At 40.1% G+C, this 19,567-nt stretch overlaps 1 protein-coding gene across 8 annotated transcripts in view; it reads right to left on the bottom strand.

Annotated features, from left to right (window-relative positions):
* CUNH12orf42 (chromosome unknown C12orf42 homolog) overlaps positions 1-19,567 on the bottom strand; it is a 146,598-nt gene that overhangs the window by 80,948 nt on the left and 46,083 nt on the right. For 3 of the 8 annotated variants that reach the window (XM_073900391.1, XM_073900390.1, XM_073900392.1), the window contains exon 3: positions 7,239-7,307. The exons of 3 other annotated variants lie outside the window; for them this stretch is intronic. In XM_073900391.1, the coding sequence (XP_073756492.1) occupies positions 7,239-7,307 (69 nt within the window). Of the gene's footprint in view, positions 1-5,047; positions 5,067-7,238; positions 7,308-19,567 lie in introns of those variants that run through there. 2 more of the 8 variants (XM_073900394.1, XM_073900396.1) reach the window with 2 other exon arrangements.

Genomic DNA, 19,567 nt, shown 5'->3' with positions numbered 1-19,567 from the left:
TCTTCTTTCATTCCTTTCAGCATTTTTTTTATAGTACTCAACATACAAATCCTAAGCTCCTTTGGTTAAATTTATTCCTAAGTACATAAATGGGATAAATATGTAATTAGAATTGTTTTAATTTCCTTTTCAGATTGTTTGTTGCTAGCGTGCAGAAACACAACTGGTTTTGCATGTTGATTTTGCATCCTGCAGCTTTGCTGAGGTTGTTTATTAGCCCTAACTCATTGAATCTTGAAATAAATCTGAGAAATGGACACTGTCAAGGCCCAGGCACTGACATCAGCAGCCAGACTCATGAACTAGTAACACATGAGGAAAGGGCAGGAAGCTCTTTCTCTTTCTGCTGCCAAGTTCGAGTGTCCCACAGAAGTGACAGCCGTGCAAACTGTGGCATCTCATTCTTGGTGGTGGAGGCGATGAAGGTGGCAGCAGGTACAAGATCAGCTGTGCCATGTTCTTTGGGTAACTGTTCCAGGAAGCCTACTCTCGGATCTGGTTCCAGAGCCCTCCCACAGACCCTGTGAACCACCCAACTTTATTTTGCTCAATCCCTTTTCTGATGAATTGACCAGAGTTAGCTTCTGTTGAGTGCGAATAAGAATCCTTTTTGATATACTATCAACAATGGCACATGCCTCCATTCTCTGATCCTACCTTTTCTCTACAGTACTTACCCCTATCTGACCTCTCAGTGTATTGTCTGACTCTCTCACACTGGAATGGAATCTCCATGAGGTCAAGGTCATTTATTTTGTTTACTGCTAGAAGCCTAAAACCATGCCTGGTATATATTGCACTTAATACAGTTTGTTGAATGAACAAAACATCTAACCCTTGTTAACTCATTTAACTCTGAAAACAACCCAGGTCTGTTAAAAGGCAAAACCTGAGGTGTTTATTCACAGTTCTATGCCTATGATTCCACCTCTGCAATGCAACCCTTTCCAGCTCTGTGCCCTATGATTCTGGGCAGAGCAAATTCCTGGGCACCAGCAGAGTCTCTAGTTGGACCTCCCCCAAGGATGCATATGTGCTCCCTTGTGTCATTTCTGTAGGACACTGACTCTCCAGCTATATTCTGGGCCAATTACTATCAGTTTTGGGTCAAAGTGAATGGGCATTCCTCTCTTTCTCTTTTAGACTTTCACAGTGGATATTAGAAAAGGCAATCATTTCTAAAATCATTCAGAGGCCACACTTAAATGTCTGCAGAAGCACTTAGTTGAATATAAAATGTGTCTCCAGTCCATCCCAGCCACAGCAGGATTAATTTCCCACTGAAATCACAGAGGAGATAATCAGCTCATTACCATGGCATGCAGAGATGAAGACATTCCACTTCTCAAATAACTCATTCATGGAAGATCTGAAAATGCCCTCCCCATGCAAATCTAACTCACTCACACCTGCTGAGGAACTGATGCTCTTTTCTAGGTCATGAGTGTCATGGCCTGCCCTATGTTTACCTTACTTCTCACAGCCCTCAGCTCACCCATGACTAGCTACCTCCTGTCATTCCCTCAAATGTCTGTTTAACCACTTGCTGTGGAAACGATGCATTGCAAGGTTAGTAACCTGTTTATGACCAATTCCCCTGCCTCTTTCCCCATTCGAATCCACCACAGCTTAGCTTATATACAAGCCTTGAATAGCACATGACTTTAAAATATGTGTTTAGCGTGTGATCACTGATGTGGCTCTGTGTTTAAAATGTGGAACCCCTTGGGCGCCTGAGTGGCTCAGTAGTTAAGCGTCTGCCTTCAGCTCAGGTCGTGATCCCAGGGTCCTGGGATCGAGCCCCACATTGGGCTCTCTGCTCGGCGGGAAGCGTGCTTCTCCCTCTCCCACTCCCCCTGCTTGTGTTCCCTCTCTCACTGTGTCTCTCTCTGTCAAATAAATAAATAAAATCTTTAAAAAATAAATAAATAAAATGTGGAACACATTGAAACCATACTTTCCAGAAAGCAGTATGTATTCTACTATGTTCTATCAGCCTATTCTTTTTTTTTCCTTAAAGATTTTATTTATTTGAGAAAGAGAGAGAAAGCACAAGCAGGGCGAGGAGCAGAGGAGGAGGGAGAGGGACAGGGAAAGAATGTCAAGCAGACTCCATACTGAGTGCAGAGCCCATCACAGGGCTCGATCTCATGACCCCGAGATCATGACCTGAGCCGAAACCAAGAGTCGGACACTTAACCTACTGAGCCACCCAGGGGCCCCCATCAGCCTATTCTTGAGCTCATTGTCTTATTATAGCTTTGTAAAATGTTTTGATATCTGGTCAGACAAGTTTTCACATTTTATTCTTCATAACCCTTTCATTTACTCTTAGTCTTTTATCTTTCGTGTAATTTGTAGGATCCACTCTTTAACTTCAGGAAAATTCCATGATAATCTCACTCATTAGCATAGCATCTCTTCCTCTATTCAGACCCTGCTTTATGTATCCTTAAGTAATACTTTATACTCTTATTCATTTACGTCTTACAAATATTTTGTTCAGTTTATTCCAAAGTAATTTATAGTTTTGATTTTAATAATTTATAGGTTTTAATAATATGAGTATAATTTTAGATTTTGAAGGTATATAATCAATATTATCTTTTTTTTTCCAAAAATTCTTATATCTCGGGGCACCTGGGTGGCTCAGTCAGTTAAGCATCTACCTTCAGCTCAGGTCATAACCCCAGGGTCCTGGGATCAGGCCCCACATTGGGCTCCAGACCCACATCAGGCTCCAGACCCACATCGGGCTCCCTGCTCTGCAGGGGGCCTGCTTCTCCCTCTCCCTCTCCCACTCCCCTGCTCGTGTACTCTCTCTCTGTCAAATAAATAAAATCTTTTTTAAAAATTTTTATATCTTGGGGCACCTGGGTGGCTCAGTCGTTAAGTGTCTGCCTTCAGCTCAGGTCATGATCCCAGGGTCCTGAGATCGAGTCCCACATTGGGCTCCCTGCTCCACGGGAAGCCCGCTTCTCCCTTTCCCACGCCCCCGCCACATTCCCTCTCTCGCTGTCTCTCTCTCTCTTTATCAAAATAAAAATCTTTAAAAAAATTCTTATATCTCTTTTTTTTCTTGTATTTCATTATCTTGGGCCCCCAGGACATTTTTGAATAGAAGCAATAATAGTAAACATTCTTGTTTTCCCTTACTTTAATAAAAATGCTTCTGAAGGCTCACTATTAAATCTAATTATGTTTTCATAGGTTTTTTTCAGGTTAAAGAGGTTCCCTTCTATTCCTACTTTTCTAAGATTTTTTTCCTCCCATAAATTAATGTTGACATATCCACTGGGATGGTTATATGATTTTACTCTATAAATCTATTAATATACATTTCATGAACTGCATTTTTGGTAGGAAACTATTCTTGCATCCCTAGAATAAATTCTACTTGATTATGATGTATGTTACTGTGTACGTTGCTGAATTTGATTTTGCTAGTATAAAATAACTTAGGTGGCTTCTTCTCTTCCTCTATATAAGGATTACTTGACATTGAAATTTTAATAAAACTCAGCTACAAAACTCTTGGCATGCTATTTTTGAGAAAATTTGAGAAAATGGAAATTTCTGAATATTGATTCAATAGTGTTTTTAATTGTTGACATAAGTTATTATAGTATTGACTCCAGTTTTATAAATCTCCACTGTATTGGTACTTATGTTTCCCTTTTCATCCATAATATTGTTTCTCCTTTTTTTTTTTTCCTTGATCAGTCTTGCTTGGTTTATCTATTTTACACACTCCTTCCAATAACAAGTTTTTGGTTTTGTTAATTATCTCTGACTGTACTTTTTTGGCTTCTATTTTGGTGACTTTTTCCTCTTACTTTGATTAGTTCATTTTTCCTGCTTCCTTTGAACTCATTTTGTTGTTTGAGTTGAATGCCTTGCTCTTTAATGTTCAACCTTCATTTTTCTCTACGATGACATTTAAGGCATAAATCTAACCCTAAGAACCACTTAAGCTGCATCTCTCATTTTAAAAATTATTATCATTCCATTTTGAGTATTCTTCTTTTCATCATTATTTCTTCTTTGACCTAAGAATCATTCCAAAGTAATTATTTTTGGAAACCATATCTTGGGTCACATTGTTATTGTTTATTGCTGTGGCAGATACTATTAGGCACCAACCCCCACATCCGTTCTCCTCTCATCCTCTGTGATGGAGCCCTAGTTTGAGCACACAATGTGTCCAGTTAGTGGACATTTCCCCACCTCTCTTGCAGCAAGGTCTGACCATGAGACTAAGTTCTAACTAACAAGATATCAAGTACTAAGCATCTCAAGCTTAGCATTCTCCAAATGCAACCACTGATGGTCTCCACCAAAAATCTATTCTCAAGATTCCCACGACCCCCACCACCATCCATCCCAGTTTTTTAGGCCAAAAGTCCAAAAGTTTTCTTTGATTTTTCTTCACACCCCATATTTAATTCATTATGATGTCCTAAATCAACTCCATCTCCAAAATATTTCTGAAGTCTGACCACCTCCTCCAACTCACTCAACTGCTATGAACCTAGTCCTAGCCACCATCTTCCCTCTCTGGAATAGCCCAAGAATTTCTTAATGGGACTCCAGGTCTCTTATTTCCCAAAAATTCATCCTGCACAGAGTACCCAGTGAACCTCCTCAAGAGTAAATCAGATCATTTCATCTCCTGCTATAAAATAAACTCTCATTATAGCTTCTGCTTTGTGTGTAAAAAACAAACTCCTTTCACAGAGGCCCTCTGTGCTCTGGGCCCGGCCACTGCTCCATCCACTCCTTCACTCTCCACTCCAGTATGATCACATTCTGTCCACTCTTCAGTGTTCTAAGCCCAGTCTGTCTCAGGCTGTTCTTTCTGCTTGGAATAATTTGCCTCCAAGAACTTTCTGACAACTAGAATGTTACCCGGGTGTCTCATTCTCATAGCTCTGGCCTAGACTTAAATATCACCTCTTTGCAAAGGCTTCCCCGGCCCACCTTACTCTAGCTAAGACCACATCCTCCTGCCACCCACGTCATCTTTGACCTGATTACCCCTATTTACCTTCTTCAAAGCATTGCAGTTTTCACTACCTGCAATTACTTTTTTTTGTTGTTTATTTTCCCTTATTTACATTCCTCATTATATGACAGGCTCCTAGAAGGCAAAGAGTTTTTCTTTACCATTACTTTCAGAACAGCATTCTGACCAACATAGGTGGCCAGTAAATATAATACATAATGTATAAAATTAGAATATACACACATACAAATATGGATCATCTGATATATAATATACGGCAATATATTAGATATGATGTCTGACATATGAGATATGTTATATATAATATATGATGTGCAAGACACAATATACAACATATAACATAATATGTAATAAAGTGCACAGTAGTCAATATAATATAAACAATGACAAATAATATAGAAGTCTTTTAAAGATACACATCTTAAAAAATTTTAGTCCTCTTCTATAATTCTTCCAAAGTCACACAAATGCAGAAAGAGAAGAAGAAGAAAGGGGGGAAAGAAAAACAGGGGACAAAGCAATCTGAAAGAGGATCCAGCTATGCCAACCCCCTGATCTCATGTAGGCCTGCATGTGCTTCCTGGTGTTTACTTCAGCTGCAGGAGGAAGAGAGTTGTAGGCACCCGGGCAACACCTGTCTGTAAGCTTGAGAAGTATTGTGTCTCTGTAGTATAAGCTAATTAGCTCCCTATGACCTGAGTCACTCCTTGTCAAGTGAATGGGCCTGTGGTCCCCTTCCACGAAGTTTTGCTTTCTTAGAGCCTTAAGGTACTAGTGGTGCAAAACAGGACTTCGTTGGGGTCCATTTCCTCCTCAACACCATCTATGCTGGGAATCACAGAATCCTTTAGTTGATTCTTTTTTTTTTTAAGATTTTTATTTATTTGACAGAGAGAGACACAGCAAGAGAGGGAACACAAGCGGGGGAGTGGGAGAGGGAGAAGCAGCCTTCCCGCGGAGCAGGGAGTCCCAAGCCCATGCAGGGCTTGATCCCCGGACCCTGGGACAATGACCTGAGCCCAAGGCATACGCTTAACAACTGAGCCACCCAGGTGCCCCCCCTTTTTTAAGATTTTATTTTGATTCTTAGGAGGTTCTTAAGAGGTCAATTGCTTGAAGCCCAAATGGAAAAATGATTAATAGGACAGCATATTTCAGACTCCTTATTTAGATACGTTCTGTTCTTTAGCGGTGTATAAGAACAGTTAGAAAACCAGGTCATGTTTTTCAACTGGGTCATATTTCTCCTTTTCCCACAGTTGGCCTTTTTCTTTACTCTTAGAATATGATTTTCCACATCACTTGATTTCTGCTCTTGAATTCTATTTGCAGGTACCATATGCTACTTCTCAGCAAGCAGTGATTTAGAGCAACCCTGCTCACAAATTTTGGAAAGTAGAGGCTCTGGAAGACCTAACTAGAATGACCCCCTCCCCACGTGCTTGGGATTTTCTGATTTCCTCAGTGTCAATGAGCTGTGTGGTCCTCTCCAAAGGACGTTGCCATTCCCTGTGTGGTAAATAGAAAGGAAATGAAGGCAATTAGAGCTCTTCGGATGTAAATTTAAGTGTTGGCTGAAAGGTTTTTTTTCTTTCCAGATCCTGCTTTTGTCAACACAGCTCTGGCGGAAGGGAACCTGGGAAGCTCCCACAGCTCCATGACAACTGGATAGGCCAGCCATGGCGACCATCTCCATGTGCACATTACAGTCATTTATAGACATGCGTTTGCACACTGCAGCAACAAACACTCACTGTGGCTCTCACCAACAGGAGATCAACAACCAGTGGGTAGAAGATGGGATGGGGGGAGAACATGACGAACAGGTCAGCCTTTTGCTTGATGAACTCAGTCGTTTATTGTTATTGATTATATTAGATGGAATTATTGTCCCAGTTTCTGTATGTTGTGCCACACACAAGTACTGCACACATACCTAATGCGTGGTGATTTCTACTGTTGCTTATCAAATGAATAAGTTATTTTCTCAGTGTACATAATCTGTGTGTAAGTAGTGTAAATCTCAGAGATCCAAAGTTCCGTAGGATATGTCTTTTAATGTTCTCCTTATTTAAATTTAAAAGAAAATCTTTCCTAGTTATAAAGTAGAAACAAAATACAAAGGAACAAACTTTCTTATGTATCAAGCAACTGAACCCAAAATAATTCAACTATGGACACCACCCTGCACAACACCACTCTTCTTACTCACATTTGCATGGGATATGTTTCTCTCCCACAGGGTTGCAGGTCTCACAATAGGAATGTAGCAAGAGGATTTCTGAAAGATTTGAAACAATGCACTTAGTAGCTCTTCAGTAATTCTCAAGTTATATTTCTATTCCTGAGATGATTTTTAGGTAGACTGAAAGCTAATTCATTCGAACTGGCTGTTCGTTCATTGAGTACTTGATATCATCCAGAACACTGTGCTAGGTGCTGCGGGAACAACAGTGGGGCCAGACAGACACAATCCCTACACTCAAGAGTCCAGAAGAAAACGCAGTCGCTAAAGAATCATACCAATAAATGCAAAATCTCAACTGTGACAAGTGTTATGAATGAGAGAAATAAAGTATTTTGAGAACCTTGTAATATATTAGGATGAAATAGATTTAAACATTTACATCCTTTGCCATGTGGCTTTGCCATGTGGCTTTGAAAAAAACCGATTGGGTTTTTTTGATTTCTTCCACATTTACATTCACTTGAGTAAATGAAGTATATTTCCTTGTCCCATTGATGTTGAGCTAGGCCCCATGACTTGCTTTAGCCAATGACATGTTCACACACATGACAAAAGCAGAGGCTTTAAATGTACATGCAGGGTTTGCCTTGGCCTCTTGTGTTTCTGTCTTAGCAAGAAAAAAAAAGAGAGGGAAAAAAAAAACAAAAACGTGCTCCAAGTAGTCACTGGTCCCAGAACAAGGAGACAAATGTAATAGACTAGACCCCAACCCACAGCCTTAAGCCAATCCCAGCTGAGCCCAGTGGAGCCATGGCCAACACACAAACCAGGGAACATAAATAAGAAACAAATGTTGCTTGTTGAAAGCAATTGATTTTGGAGTTGTTTGCTATGCAGAATTATCATAGCAGAAACCTGACTGATACAAATATACAATACCTACAATAGGTCCGTTTGGGGGTCAGAAAAGTCACCCCAAGGATGTGCCAATGGTACGGACTCTTGTAACTTTGATATTAAAATATCAAACCTCAATAAAATAATATCAGGATTTATTTTCATATGTCTGCTTTTCAATTTGATACTTTTTATTTGTTTGGCTAGTCACAATCTTCAGGGTCCTTGACCTTTTATTGTTTAATATTTGCTAAAATCGTGCCTCAGCCTTTTATTGACCTGCAGAGCCTGTTGTCATGAAGACAATATCCTGACATATCTATGACCAGGATACAAGCCTATGTCCAGACACCAGGAAAACAATTAGTCTACCGCATCTGTTCCTTGAGGATATTAGAGTCTAAGGCAGAAATAGGACCAGAGAATCACACAAATCAAGGCGAAATTTCAGTGACCCTAAATGTTACAAGAGAGAGACACATGGAGTACAGACATAAATGTGCAGTCAAGGAATATAGATGATGCAGATTCGGCTGATGGAAACAGAACCCGCAAAAGAGACAAAACTGGAAGAGACAGGGATGTCTCTGAGATCAAAGTATCAAAACTAAAGGAATGTGACAAGAGAAATAGAAGAAGTCTCCAGATGAAAGAATAAAGAAAGAAGATCAGAAGAGTGGGGAGCATAACAAGATCTCAGAGCCCTGACCCTGAGCAGTTCTGTAAGTAAGCCACATTGGTACTGCCTGACAGGTACATGGGGGGCACTGGGTCTCCCTTGCTTGTCTTCCCATGACACCAGGAAATGTGTCTTTTACTCAGTATCCCTCACACCAACTCCATGCCAGGCACATGGTAAGCATTGAATCAATAGTTTTAAAGAATGCAGGTGGACTTTCCGTGATCCCAAAAAGGAGTCACAGAGCATACGAACTGGAAGGAATACTACATCACCCACATTCTCATCAGATAGATGAGGAAACTGCTCAGTCCACACCAGCAATGTAGTGACCAGCCAGTGACCAAATTTCAGCATCTGGGTTCCGTGTTTAAGCCCATACATAATCATCTGTTCTGTTGTCAGCACGCAAATGGCCCTCAAAACCCGGTTGTCAAGTTTGATTAGGAAAGCAACTCTACATCTGTGGGAAAGGGAAGGGGTCTCACTTACAAAACAAGAATCACCAGGTGGAGAGTGAAGCCCAGCTCCATGATGTGTACCGCAGTTCTCCTCCTCAGTGGACTTCCTACCATGCACTCCAACCCTGTAGCTTCACATATCTGGTTGTCGTCTGAGTAGATAATTCTTGTCCAGGGCAATCAGCACCAAGCACTGAATGCTGTCCCAAGCCACTCTGCTATGACACATTTCCTATTTCAATGAAGATTTCTCAGTGCCACTGCCTGAGTTATGCAGGGTGTGCATAGCACTTTCCACATTATTCAGAGTGCAAAGCAAACAATACCTCCTAAGGTTGTTCAGTGCACCCTCTGAACACCTGTACACAACAATCCTGAGATGTTTGCTGTTCAAACAATAAGGCTTCATGATAGCCAATAGTCCAAGGAAATCATGTGCATTCTGACTGTTCCATTTTTATAGGAGATTCTTTCTGAAGGATAAAAGCACCAGTAAGCAGAAAGAAGAATCAGGGATTGGGTTTTTTTGATTTCTTAGAAAAGATTTATCTTGAACTTTTAAGCAAGCCTATAATGCAGGTAGAATTTCTTTGTAAACAAAAAAAAAAAAAAACTATTGTAATCAACAAGCAAAAAAAAAATGTCTTGAAAGAATAAAGGAGCTGGGATATTCATTGCCAGTCATTAACCTGATTTTCTAATGAATATGGCATTAGGCATTCATTAACAATCATTTGTGTTTATGTTGAACAGTGGATGTATAATGAAGGTTGGTAAATGAAAGCAAAATTAAACCAGGGAATTTTGGACACTTATAAAGCAATTAACTTGTTTGGCAGTAATTACACATTGAAAGCTAAATCAAGTGCATTTAGAAAGCCACAAGAGTCGCCACATAAACCAGAGGTGCTTTGCTCTAAAATAATAGAAAAACCTCTCTTTCTTTCAAAATGAAAGAGAAAGGCAAAAGTATGGTATAAATGACAAACGAGGCCCAGGTCTAATGAAAAGAAATACGGCTACAGCCCATATGTTAGCGAAGGGGCAAGTTACTGAAAAATAGGACAGCTCAGCTAATTAGAAGAAAGAAGGAAAGAAGAAAGAAAGAAAGAAAGAAAGAAAGAAAGAAAGAAAGAAAGAAAGAAAGAAAGAAAGAAAGAGAAAGAAAAAGAAGAAAGAAAGAAAAAGAAGAAAGAAGGAAGGAAGGAAGGAAGAAGGAAGGAAGGAAGGAAGAAGGAAGGAAGGAAGGAAGGAAGGAAGGAAGGAAGGAAGGAAGGAAGGAAGGAAGGAAGGAAGAAAACACTTTTGAGACAACAATGATGTGAAAACAGGTGGTATGTGCTAGAGAGTTCAAGTTCTCTGTGCACATGGGCATGCACATACATGCACGCACGCACACACACACACACACACACACACACACACACACAGTCTACATACTTGAACTACCTCTTAGATGTGTGAAGATTGAAACCTGAATCCACAATCCGGTTTTTGGACAGCACTGCATCTCAGGAGTTACCAGGGCTCTGTCACTGACAATTTTGCAACTTGATTCCCCTTAGTATGTGACTATAGCCCTTTATTCAATTTAACACTTGGCATTAAAGGTCAGTCATTAAATGCATCCAGGGGAAAGAGCAGAATGAGGTGTGATGAATGAAAACCCCAGGGAAGTATCAGTACTGAACTATGAGGAAGCAAAGGAAGTGAACTTGAGATTCCATGTGGCCACAACACTCATAACCAGAAACTTTGCTCCAAAAACACATTCAAAATCCAAGAAAACTTTCAAGGTGAATTTTCTCAGAGTTTTCCAGCCCACCAGAGATAGCCAAGACATGCTACAGAGAGAAGTGTTGTTTGGTTTTTTGCTTATTTTTTTCTTTCCTCAGCTGGAAGAGCTAGTCTTCAGATAAGCCCAAAGGACAGAGCTTTCCAAACTGGAGGTTGAGCATCTTCCTCCAAAAGACCTGAAGATTCATGAGCCCTTCCCATATGGCAAATACCTTCACAAATAGGGTTTGTGGGTGCTTGAGGGTTAGTAACCAAAAGAAAGGTTCCCAGGGGGATCTATAAAGGGCAGCTGGCTTTGTGGAAACATTTGCAAAGTGCTTGGGTATCAACTATGCTAAAAGCAAATACTTGCTTTGCCTTGGGATTGGAACAGAAAATGGAAACCAGGAGAGAGCTCTGAAATCCTCACTTAGGTCATTTAACTGCTACCAAAAAAAAAAAAAAAATGTGTTTGTCATTATGGGGGGTGTGTGTCTCTTTATAGAAATATGGCATGGAGCACTGGGCATTATATGAAAACAATGAATTGTGGACCACCACATCAAAAAACTAATGATGTATTGTATGGTGACTAACATAATAAAATTTAAAAAAATTAAAATTAAAAAAATCAAAAAATTAAAAAAAGAAATATGGTCTTTCTTTCAAAAGATAAATATGGTCTTTCTTTCAAAAGATAAACATTTTTATTTCCAAGCAGAGGATCAAGACATTAAGTTAAAAAACTCATTTCTCACTTATTTGAAACCATTTTGAATATTTAGATTGTCTGCCTTGTTCTAATCTAATATGGAGCATTTTCCTTGAGGTTTTCTTGGTCACAAAATGACTTCCTGGTTTTGACCAAGACTTTATCGCTGTATCAGTGTAGTATGAACTCTGCAACAATCCTAATACCTTTTCCTGTGTCTTCATAGACAAATACATTTATATAAAGGAAATTCAAGGAATACACTCTTTTTTTTTAAAGATTTTATTTATTTATTTCACAGAGAGAGACAAAGCAAAAGAGGGAACACAAGCAAGGGGAGTGGGAGAGGGAGAAGCAGGCTTCCCGCTGAACAGGGAGCCTGATGCCAGGTTCGATCCCAGGACCCTGGGATCATGACCTGAGCTGAAGGCAGACGCTTAACAACTGAGCCACCCAGGTGCCCCAGAAATACACTATTCTTGAAGGTACCTGCTACGAATCCGGGACTTCTTACATTTGATTGCACATTCAAATCACTTGGGAAGCTAGTTAAAATGCAGATCCTGACTCAGGGGGTCTAGAGTGGAGCCTCAGACTCTGCTTATAACAAGCTCCCAGGAAATGTTGATTTCTGTTCAGCAAGGTACTGATCCACTCAGCTTTGTAGCAGGTAGCTGGTTTTAAAAGTTCCTAAGATCAGGGCCAGAGGTTACTGAAGCCTTGGAAACAGATCAGTTCCTCTCCAAGAAGAAACCTGGAAAGTGTCATGGACCAGAAATTAAGCAATAGAGGAATGAATACTTGTTAAAAGTAAGGAAAATGGTTCAGCCCCCACTATTCCCAAATGCATGCTTCCCAGCTGCCATAACTATCTTTTAATTTTATTTTATTATGTTAATCACCATACATTAATTACATCATTAGTTTTTGCCATAGCTATTTTTTTTTAACATTTCTCCAGTTGTTGAAATCTGGACAACTGATTTTACCAAATAATTATCAAAATGCCATGCACTATATTAAGCACTGAGGATGTAACCATAAATGAGGCATAACCCCCATAATTCTCCCCCAGTGCGATTACAACACAGCAGGATAAAATCTATGATAAAAAGATGCTTGATGTACCAGAGAAGCGCCTCAACCAGAGCTAAGGAGAAGAATATTTAGTCAAGTTAAAAATATCAGGGGCCTGGGTGGCTCAGTTGATTAAGCATGGACTCTTGATTTCAGCTCAGGTCATGATCTCAGGGTCCTGGGATCAAACCCAGGGTCAGGCTCCACACTCAGCAGGGAGTTTGCTTGAGATTCTCTCTCTCCCTCTCCCTCTCCCTTTACCCCTCCCCCTGCTTGCACACTCTCTCTCTTTCTCTCTCTCAAATAAATAAACAAATCTTTAAAAATATATACAGAAGACATTTCTTGGAAGAGATATTGGATCTCGAAGCTTGAGCAAAAACATATCTAGTTGAAGAAGAAGAAGTAAGAGTATTGTTAGCAGATGATCAGCATGGGGAAACGTCTAGATTGTGAGAACATTCCAACTCCGGGCAAGATAGGAGGTGTATCCCTGCAAAAGCTCCCCTAATCCTCCACCAGAGGACTACTGAGAGACGACTATCCTTTTCACTATTTTGTAGATGAGAAATCTGAAGCCCAGAAAATTTATGATAGCCCAAGGCGATATCACTAAGTAAGTGGTGGCACTGAGATGCCAACATGAGTCTGCCTGGTCTTCCAGCCTGTGCTCTCTGCCTGAATTCTGACTTCTCCCCTAAGTATTTCAGCACCTGGGCTGTGGAATGGAAGGCGGGAGTGATCTGATAAGGAATCCACACCACATTTTCCATGAGGATCCCAGCTCTGATTTTTCCTTCCTCAACTAGTATTTTGCTCAAAACACAGAAAAATAACCCATCCCAGTCCCATGGTGATTTAAGATTTTAACAGCCTTGTGCAGACTCCGGTTTTACAAAAAAATTTGTACCCGTAGAAAACTAACAATTTCACTCTTGATTACATACTTATTTATTGTCTTTTTAAAGATCTAGATTTTGAAGAATAAGATCAAGATCGGGGCAAAGGAGTTGTTGACAAAGCCATAGCTAGTACTATGGAGCCTTAGGGCAAAGTACAAAAAAATAAATTGTTGCCCCCTCTAGACTGATACATCCCATAACAGGGTTTGGTGGGGCCCCAAATGCACCTGGATCTCAGCCTCCACTTATCCCCTTGGCCTAGAACCCTTGTGTAGGATACATTCTTCCAACCTCACATTGTGGCCCCAAAGTTGGAGACTTCAGCTGGGGTACATAGTACGTGGCACACGGGTGAACCCAGAGAGTAGACTCCAGAGAGATAGCGACGTGGAAAGAAAAGCTATGGGTGTAGCACACACTACTTTTAGGAGTTCAACCATGAGTATTAAACGAGAGATGAGACAGAAGCCAGACAGGTCAGCGGGGTCAAGTGTGGTTTCCCCCAACCCTCTAAATAATTAGAGAGACCTGAGAAAGCTCAGAAACAGAGGAAGGTTGTATGAGTGGAGGAAGTAGGCTTAATGCACACAATAGTCAACTTTAAATTCAAAAGCATCAATTCCTCATTCTAATCCTCTCTTCAAGGAAAACAAAATCATGTGGGATTAAAACACAAACTTGATTCCTCTCCAAATAAGCACTAAGACTCAGACTTGAATAAAATAACTTTCTCTTGGTCTTGATTATAAAATTGATTCCTCAATTCCTCTGATTTCAGAAGCCTAAGAATAACAAATAATTACCAAATAATTATCAAGATGGATTTTCCCATTATCAAAATGGGAAAATGGATTTTGAACCCACATATTTATGTGGTTATTGCTTTTTATTAAAGTGTAACTTGCAGATGAGCTTCTCAACAATTAATATGCATGACAAATTGTTCATAACCAAAAACTGTACATTCTTTTTGTCAGCACCTCTTGTAATGGTTTCCTAACAGAAAGTATTGAAATACATCTGCCAGCAGTTCTTCTCTTCCTCTGGTAGCTGGAGAATCCAAGAGACGGACCAGTTATATTTTTTGTGGCCAAATATTAGCAACTTCATCATAAATCTAAGATCATCATTTTTATTTGATTATAAATAAACATAGTGAGGTCTTAAAAACGTTAACCTCCACCATAATTATCAAGCATAAGAAGAGTTAGAGTTTTAGCTAGTCATATGCTTCATCTTTTATTGTGGGTCTCATTTCAGAAGACTCATTGAATTTTTAGGAACCTGCCAGTCTAGTCAAAAGAAATCACAAATCCTTAACTAACATATGCTAACTTTTCTTTGAGGAACAAAAGAAGCATCTTTGTTTGTTCCTCACCAGCAAACACCAAGCCATTTAAAAGAAGTCTTTTCAGTGACAATGTTAGCAGGGAAATTCAATTGTATTTAATTAAGTTCTTCCCCAAAAAACTGCACACAGAAGCACCAAAGAGGTTATCAGAGGTCAGATGCCTGTCATGACTTTGTGACCCTCCCAAAATGCAAAATAAAAGATAGTGGTATCCCTGCTGGTAAGATGGGCTTGCACATTTGTGCCTCTCTCTTTCTGCTTTAATTTAATAGCAATCAGCACAATATGGCTGCTTTTTTCTGAACAATAGGACAGGCAGAAGTTAGATTTACAACGCTGCAAGGGGAAGGTGGGAGACAAGAGAGGCTCACTATGGGGCTTTTAAGGTTCAATAAGAACATCACTGTGTTCCCCATAAAAAAAAAACTTGAAAATCTACTTAACATTCATTGTCAGAAATGGACAGATGTGCGCCTCTGATATGTCGTGTCCTAGAATTATCTTTAATTACCAACTTTCTTATAGAGCCTATTTAAAAATGATATTTAGATGAATAAGGTTTCTTCCCTACCAAGAAGAAAATGATACCTGGTCATGCATTTAGGAGCTCCTTGATTTTAAAAGAGTAAAAGTATTCACATAGCAATCCTTATTTTCCAAATTTCACCATTTTCACAAGTCTGCTAACAAGCTTTCAATGAGCAAACACACTGACGTGGTCAGAAGTACTAACTGTGTTTCATGAAACCAGACAAAAGCTAATTAACCCAAATTTTATTTAGAGTCTTGCATGTGTAATTACAAATGAGGCCCAGACATGGAACTTACTTCCTGAGACGTTTCATGTTTAGGAAATTGCATTCTTCAGCGACACTGTTAGGAGAATCTTAAAATCTGGGGCCCAGAAGACATCCTCAAGACCATTTAATTCAACATCCTAACTGACATTTGAATCCCCCCAGTAACACTCCCTAGTTGGACAATTCCACAAAGACTTCGAAAGCACTGTTTCCTGCAGCCAGTATGTGCAGGGAGGCAACCCTCTCATAAGCACAAAGTGAAAACTTAGAGTAAAAGGAGCCTTAATTTTGAGATCAAGAGCCCCCAAATTTTAATCCTGGTTCTGCAGCCAACTTGGGATTTCAAGTAACTCATTTAATCTCTCTGTACTTGTGTAAATAAAAGGTAAAAATATTTGTGTGCCCATCTCTGAGTCAAGATCCTTGTGTTCAAATGTGTGTGCTGTAAAATTTTTCCTGTAGAGCTGTTCAATCAGGACGGCGAATCCCCTCCAACTTGAACATCAACTCAGATCAACTGGCATTGGCTACCTGGAATGCTATCAGGACATTGAGCTTGTCTAGGTTTCTTGGGAAAGAGCACCATGACTGATTGGAGTGATTCTCATGGGCACAACCAAGTCCCAGGATGGATGAGGAATATATGCCCCTCTTTACCATCTTAGCTCTAGGTAACATCTAGAAAAGAGCTATGAACAGGACATTTGGGGCTGTAACTTTATCCAGCAAGAACAGCGGGGAGACTGGCACAGGTGAGAATTACTTCCAGAGAGGTTCTCACTTTAGAGATCAGAGCAACCTTTGATTGGCAAATCTGGTTAAAAGTAGAAGACTCTCAAATCTCACATCCATCCACTGTCTTGAAAGTTAAGCACTAAGTTAAGGAGAAAGAGGGATCAGCAGTTACTGAGCACATCTCAACAACTCTACAAAGTAGGTATTTTGGTCTCTCTTCAGACGAGAACACTGAGAGATTAGCTGACAGTCCCAAGGATATTCAGCTACTTATAAATAAGGGGGATTTGCACTAAGATCCGTCCTCAAAATACCTCTAAATATACCCCCAGGAGCTTTCACTGTTGTCTTAATTCCCTTCAAGATGGAAGTACAGCAAAAGACTGTGCTGTGGTTCCCAATCTCTCTCGTCTATTCTAGTGCATTGCACACCTGCAGATTCATTTACCAGTCTTATCCATGATATCAAGCTCATATGCCATTAACTTGCTATATATCTAAAAAACTACTCTTTTATGGTAATAACACTATTCTAAGAGGGACATATGTTTAACCCAATTAATCTTTCTTAATAAGCAAACATTTCAAAAGAAGGAATGATCAAGGAAGACTTACTGTCAATTTTATTACACAAAACTATATATATATATATATATATATATATATATATATATATATATATATAGCAATGTATTCTTCAGAGAACCCTCTATTCTTTTCTTCCATTTGATGTGTATCATCAGGTACTATAAAATACACTTATTATCCAAAAGTAAAATCACAGAAAGTAAATTTGTGATATAGACAATTAGAGATAGAGAGAAAGACAGGGGGAGAGAGAGAGGGAGGGACATAAAACTGATCATTTGAGGGGCACTTGGGTGGCTCAGTTGGTTAAGCATCAGACTCTTGGTCATGATCTCATGGGTCATGGAGTCTAGCCTGAGTCAGGCTCCATGCTCAGTGCAGAGCTGGCTTGTGTCTTTTCCTCCGCCCTCTTCCTCTTCCCTCAAATAAATGAATAAATAAAATCTTCAAAAAAAAAAACCTAATCATTTGAATTCCATCCACTACTCCTACTCATATAAGTCATAAAGGAGCCCAATATTATTTCCCCTGGTAACAGGCTGAGTGACCAGCGCAATGAGCCCTCACAACTAACTAGGGTGCTCTGAGTTTGTAGAGCATAACTAAGTAGAAGACACATAAACACAGGTGCCACAACTGGACTTGTTACCAAGGCAGTGAACACCATCTGATATCCCAGCTTTATAAAGCACAGGTTCTGGAACTCTCTCTGCTCACTAACATTTTAACTAGGTCCAAATTTTTAACCTTTGAATGAACATAAGCAAAAAGTCATATTTCAAAATCAAAATGAGAAATTCACTGAACACCAAGCCCTTTTTTATTAACAGGCTTTCAACTAAACACTAAGATTATTTTACCTCAACTAAGCAGTAATAACCCAATAAATATCATTGTGATACCAACACACGCTGTGGTGTTTATCAGATAAACTGGAACAAAATTTGAGAGATACCAATCTCCCATATCAAAAGAACAAACTTGGCTTTTCTTTTCACGAGAGGCTGAGTCATGTGTGAGGCAGGTAAAGCATGGGCTCTGGAGCCTGACATGTTTCCATTTGTCTCCTCCTTCCTTTGCTGGCTCTGTGACCTCCAATGACTAATAACAAAAGCAACCATTTATCAAACACCTACGCTGTGCCAGGCATCCACATGCATTAGCTCTTTGAATCACAAGTTAAAGTTGTATTTGAGAAAGAAACTTTTTTTTTAACAATCTGAGGAAATGCCCCCGATCTTCACCAAACAGGAGAACCAAATACACAAGGGCAGTGGAGACTTCTGAATGTCAGACTACATGGGTCTGTAAGAGGTCATGGAATTGAGTGAAGGATCGCTTCATGATTTCAACCCCAGCAGCCCAGTAGAACTGTATTTATACTTGGTTTCAGCTGAGGGAGAGCGGCATGGCCAGGAGTGAGGGTGGCGTAGGGCACCATGATGCTCATGGTGATAAAAATGGCCATTGAACATGCCTACTCTGGTCAGTTAGGCAGCCCTGTGAGATTCCCCTGAATGGGGTACATTACGGCTTCCCCCAGAGGCGGGCAGGGGGGCGGGTACCTTATGGAAATCAAAAGAAACAATAAAAAAATAAATATTTAGAGGGGAGTAATTGTTTAAACTGTAAATTCAAGCATGCCTGTCTGAAAACTCCTGAGCATCAGGGACCCCTTTCTTTTCTTACGGATTCTGGTCAAGTCCACGAAATTAATACATTCTGTAACAATGCAGTCATGTTGGCTCACGTGTCCCTTAAACCACTCAACCCTGCTACGGGGAGGAAGCCGCAGTCTGAGACACCAGAGCCATTAGGTGGCCTGTCCTTAATGGCCTGCCATTCTCCCAGCACTGCCTGGGGAATGTAGGGCCAGCCCAGAGGAGGCTCGGCCCAACGGTCTCTTGCCAGTGAAGAGGTCCTCTAGACAGTGAAGCAGGTCCTCCATCAGGAGAGTGCTTCTCTCTGGTAAGAGGTGATACTGTGGGTTCTAATCCCAGACCCCCTGGATGCAAAGCTCATGCCTCTCCTGCCACGGTGCCCTAATGCTGGCCCCTGAATCAGTTAATATAGACTCTGGCCCATAACAAGCAGAGAGTAGATGCAGCTCTTTGCTTTTTTATTTTTAAGACAGCTGCTGAATAATCTTCTGCAAAATATCATGACAGTCTGTGACTCCTACTTTACAGTAACATATGCTTTCAGAGTTTAATTTGGTTTTGAACAGGATTAAATGTGCTGAAAATCAGACCACAAGATTTTCATAATGAAGGACAGAACACAATAGTCACCTTACGTGAAGAGCAATTATTTAACATGAATTCACGAATTGCTTGATGGTGTTTTCTTGTGGAGACAGGCACAGCTGTTACACT

Source organism: Callorhinus ursinus, unplaced genomic scaffold (assembly GCF_003265705.2).
Source record: "Callorhinus ursinus isolate GAN/ISIS: 27379988/994484 unplaced genomic scaffold, GSC_fseal_2.0 scaffold14, whole genome shotgun sequence".
NCBI lineage: Eukaryota > Metazoa > Chordata > Mammalia > Carnivora > Otariidae > Callorhinus > Callorhinus ursinus.
Note: the sequence above shows the minus strand (reverse complement) of the source record. Positions and strands in the feature narration are given on the sequence as shown.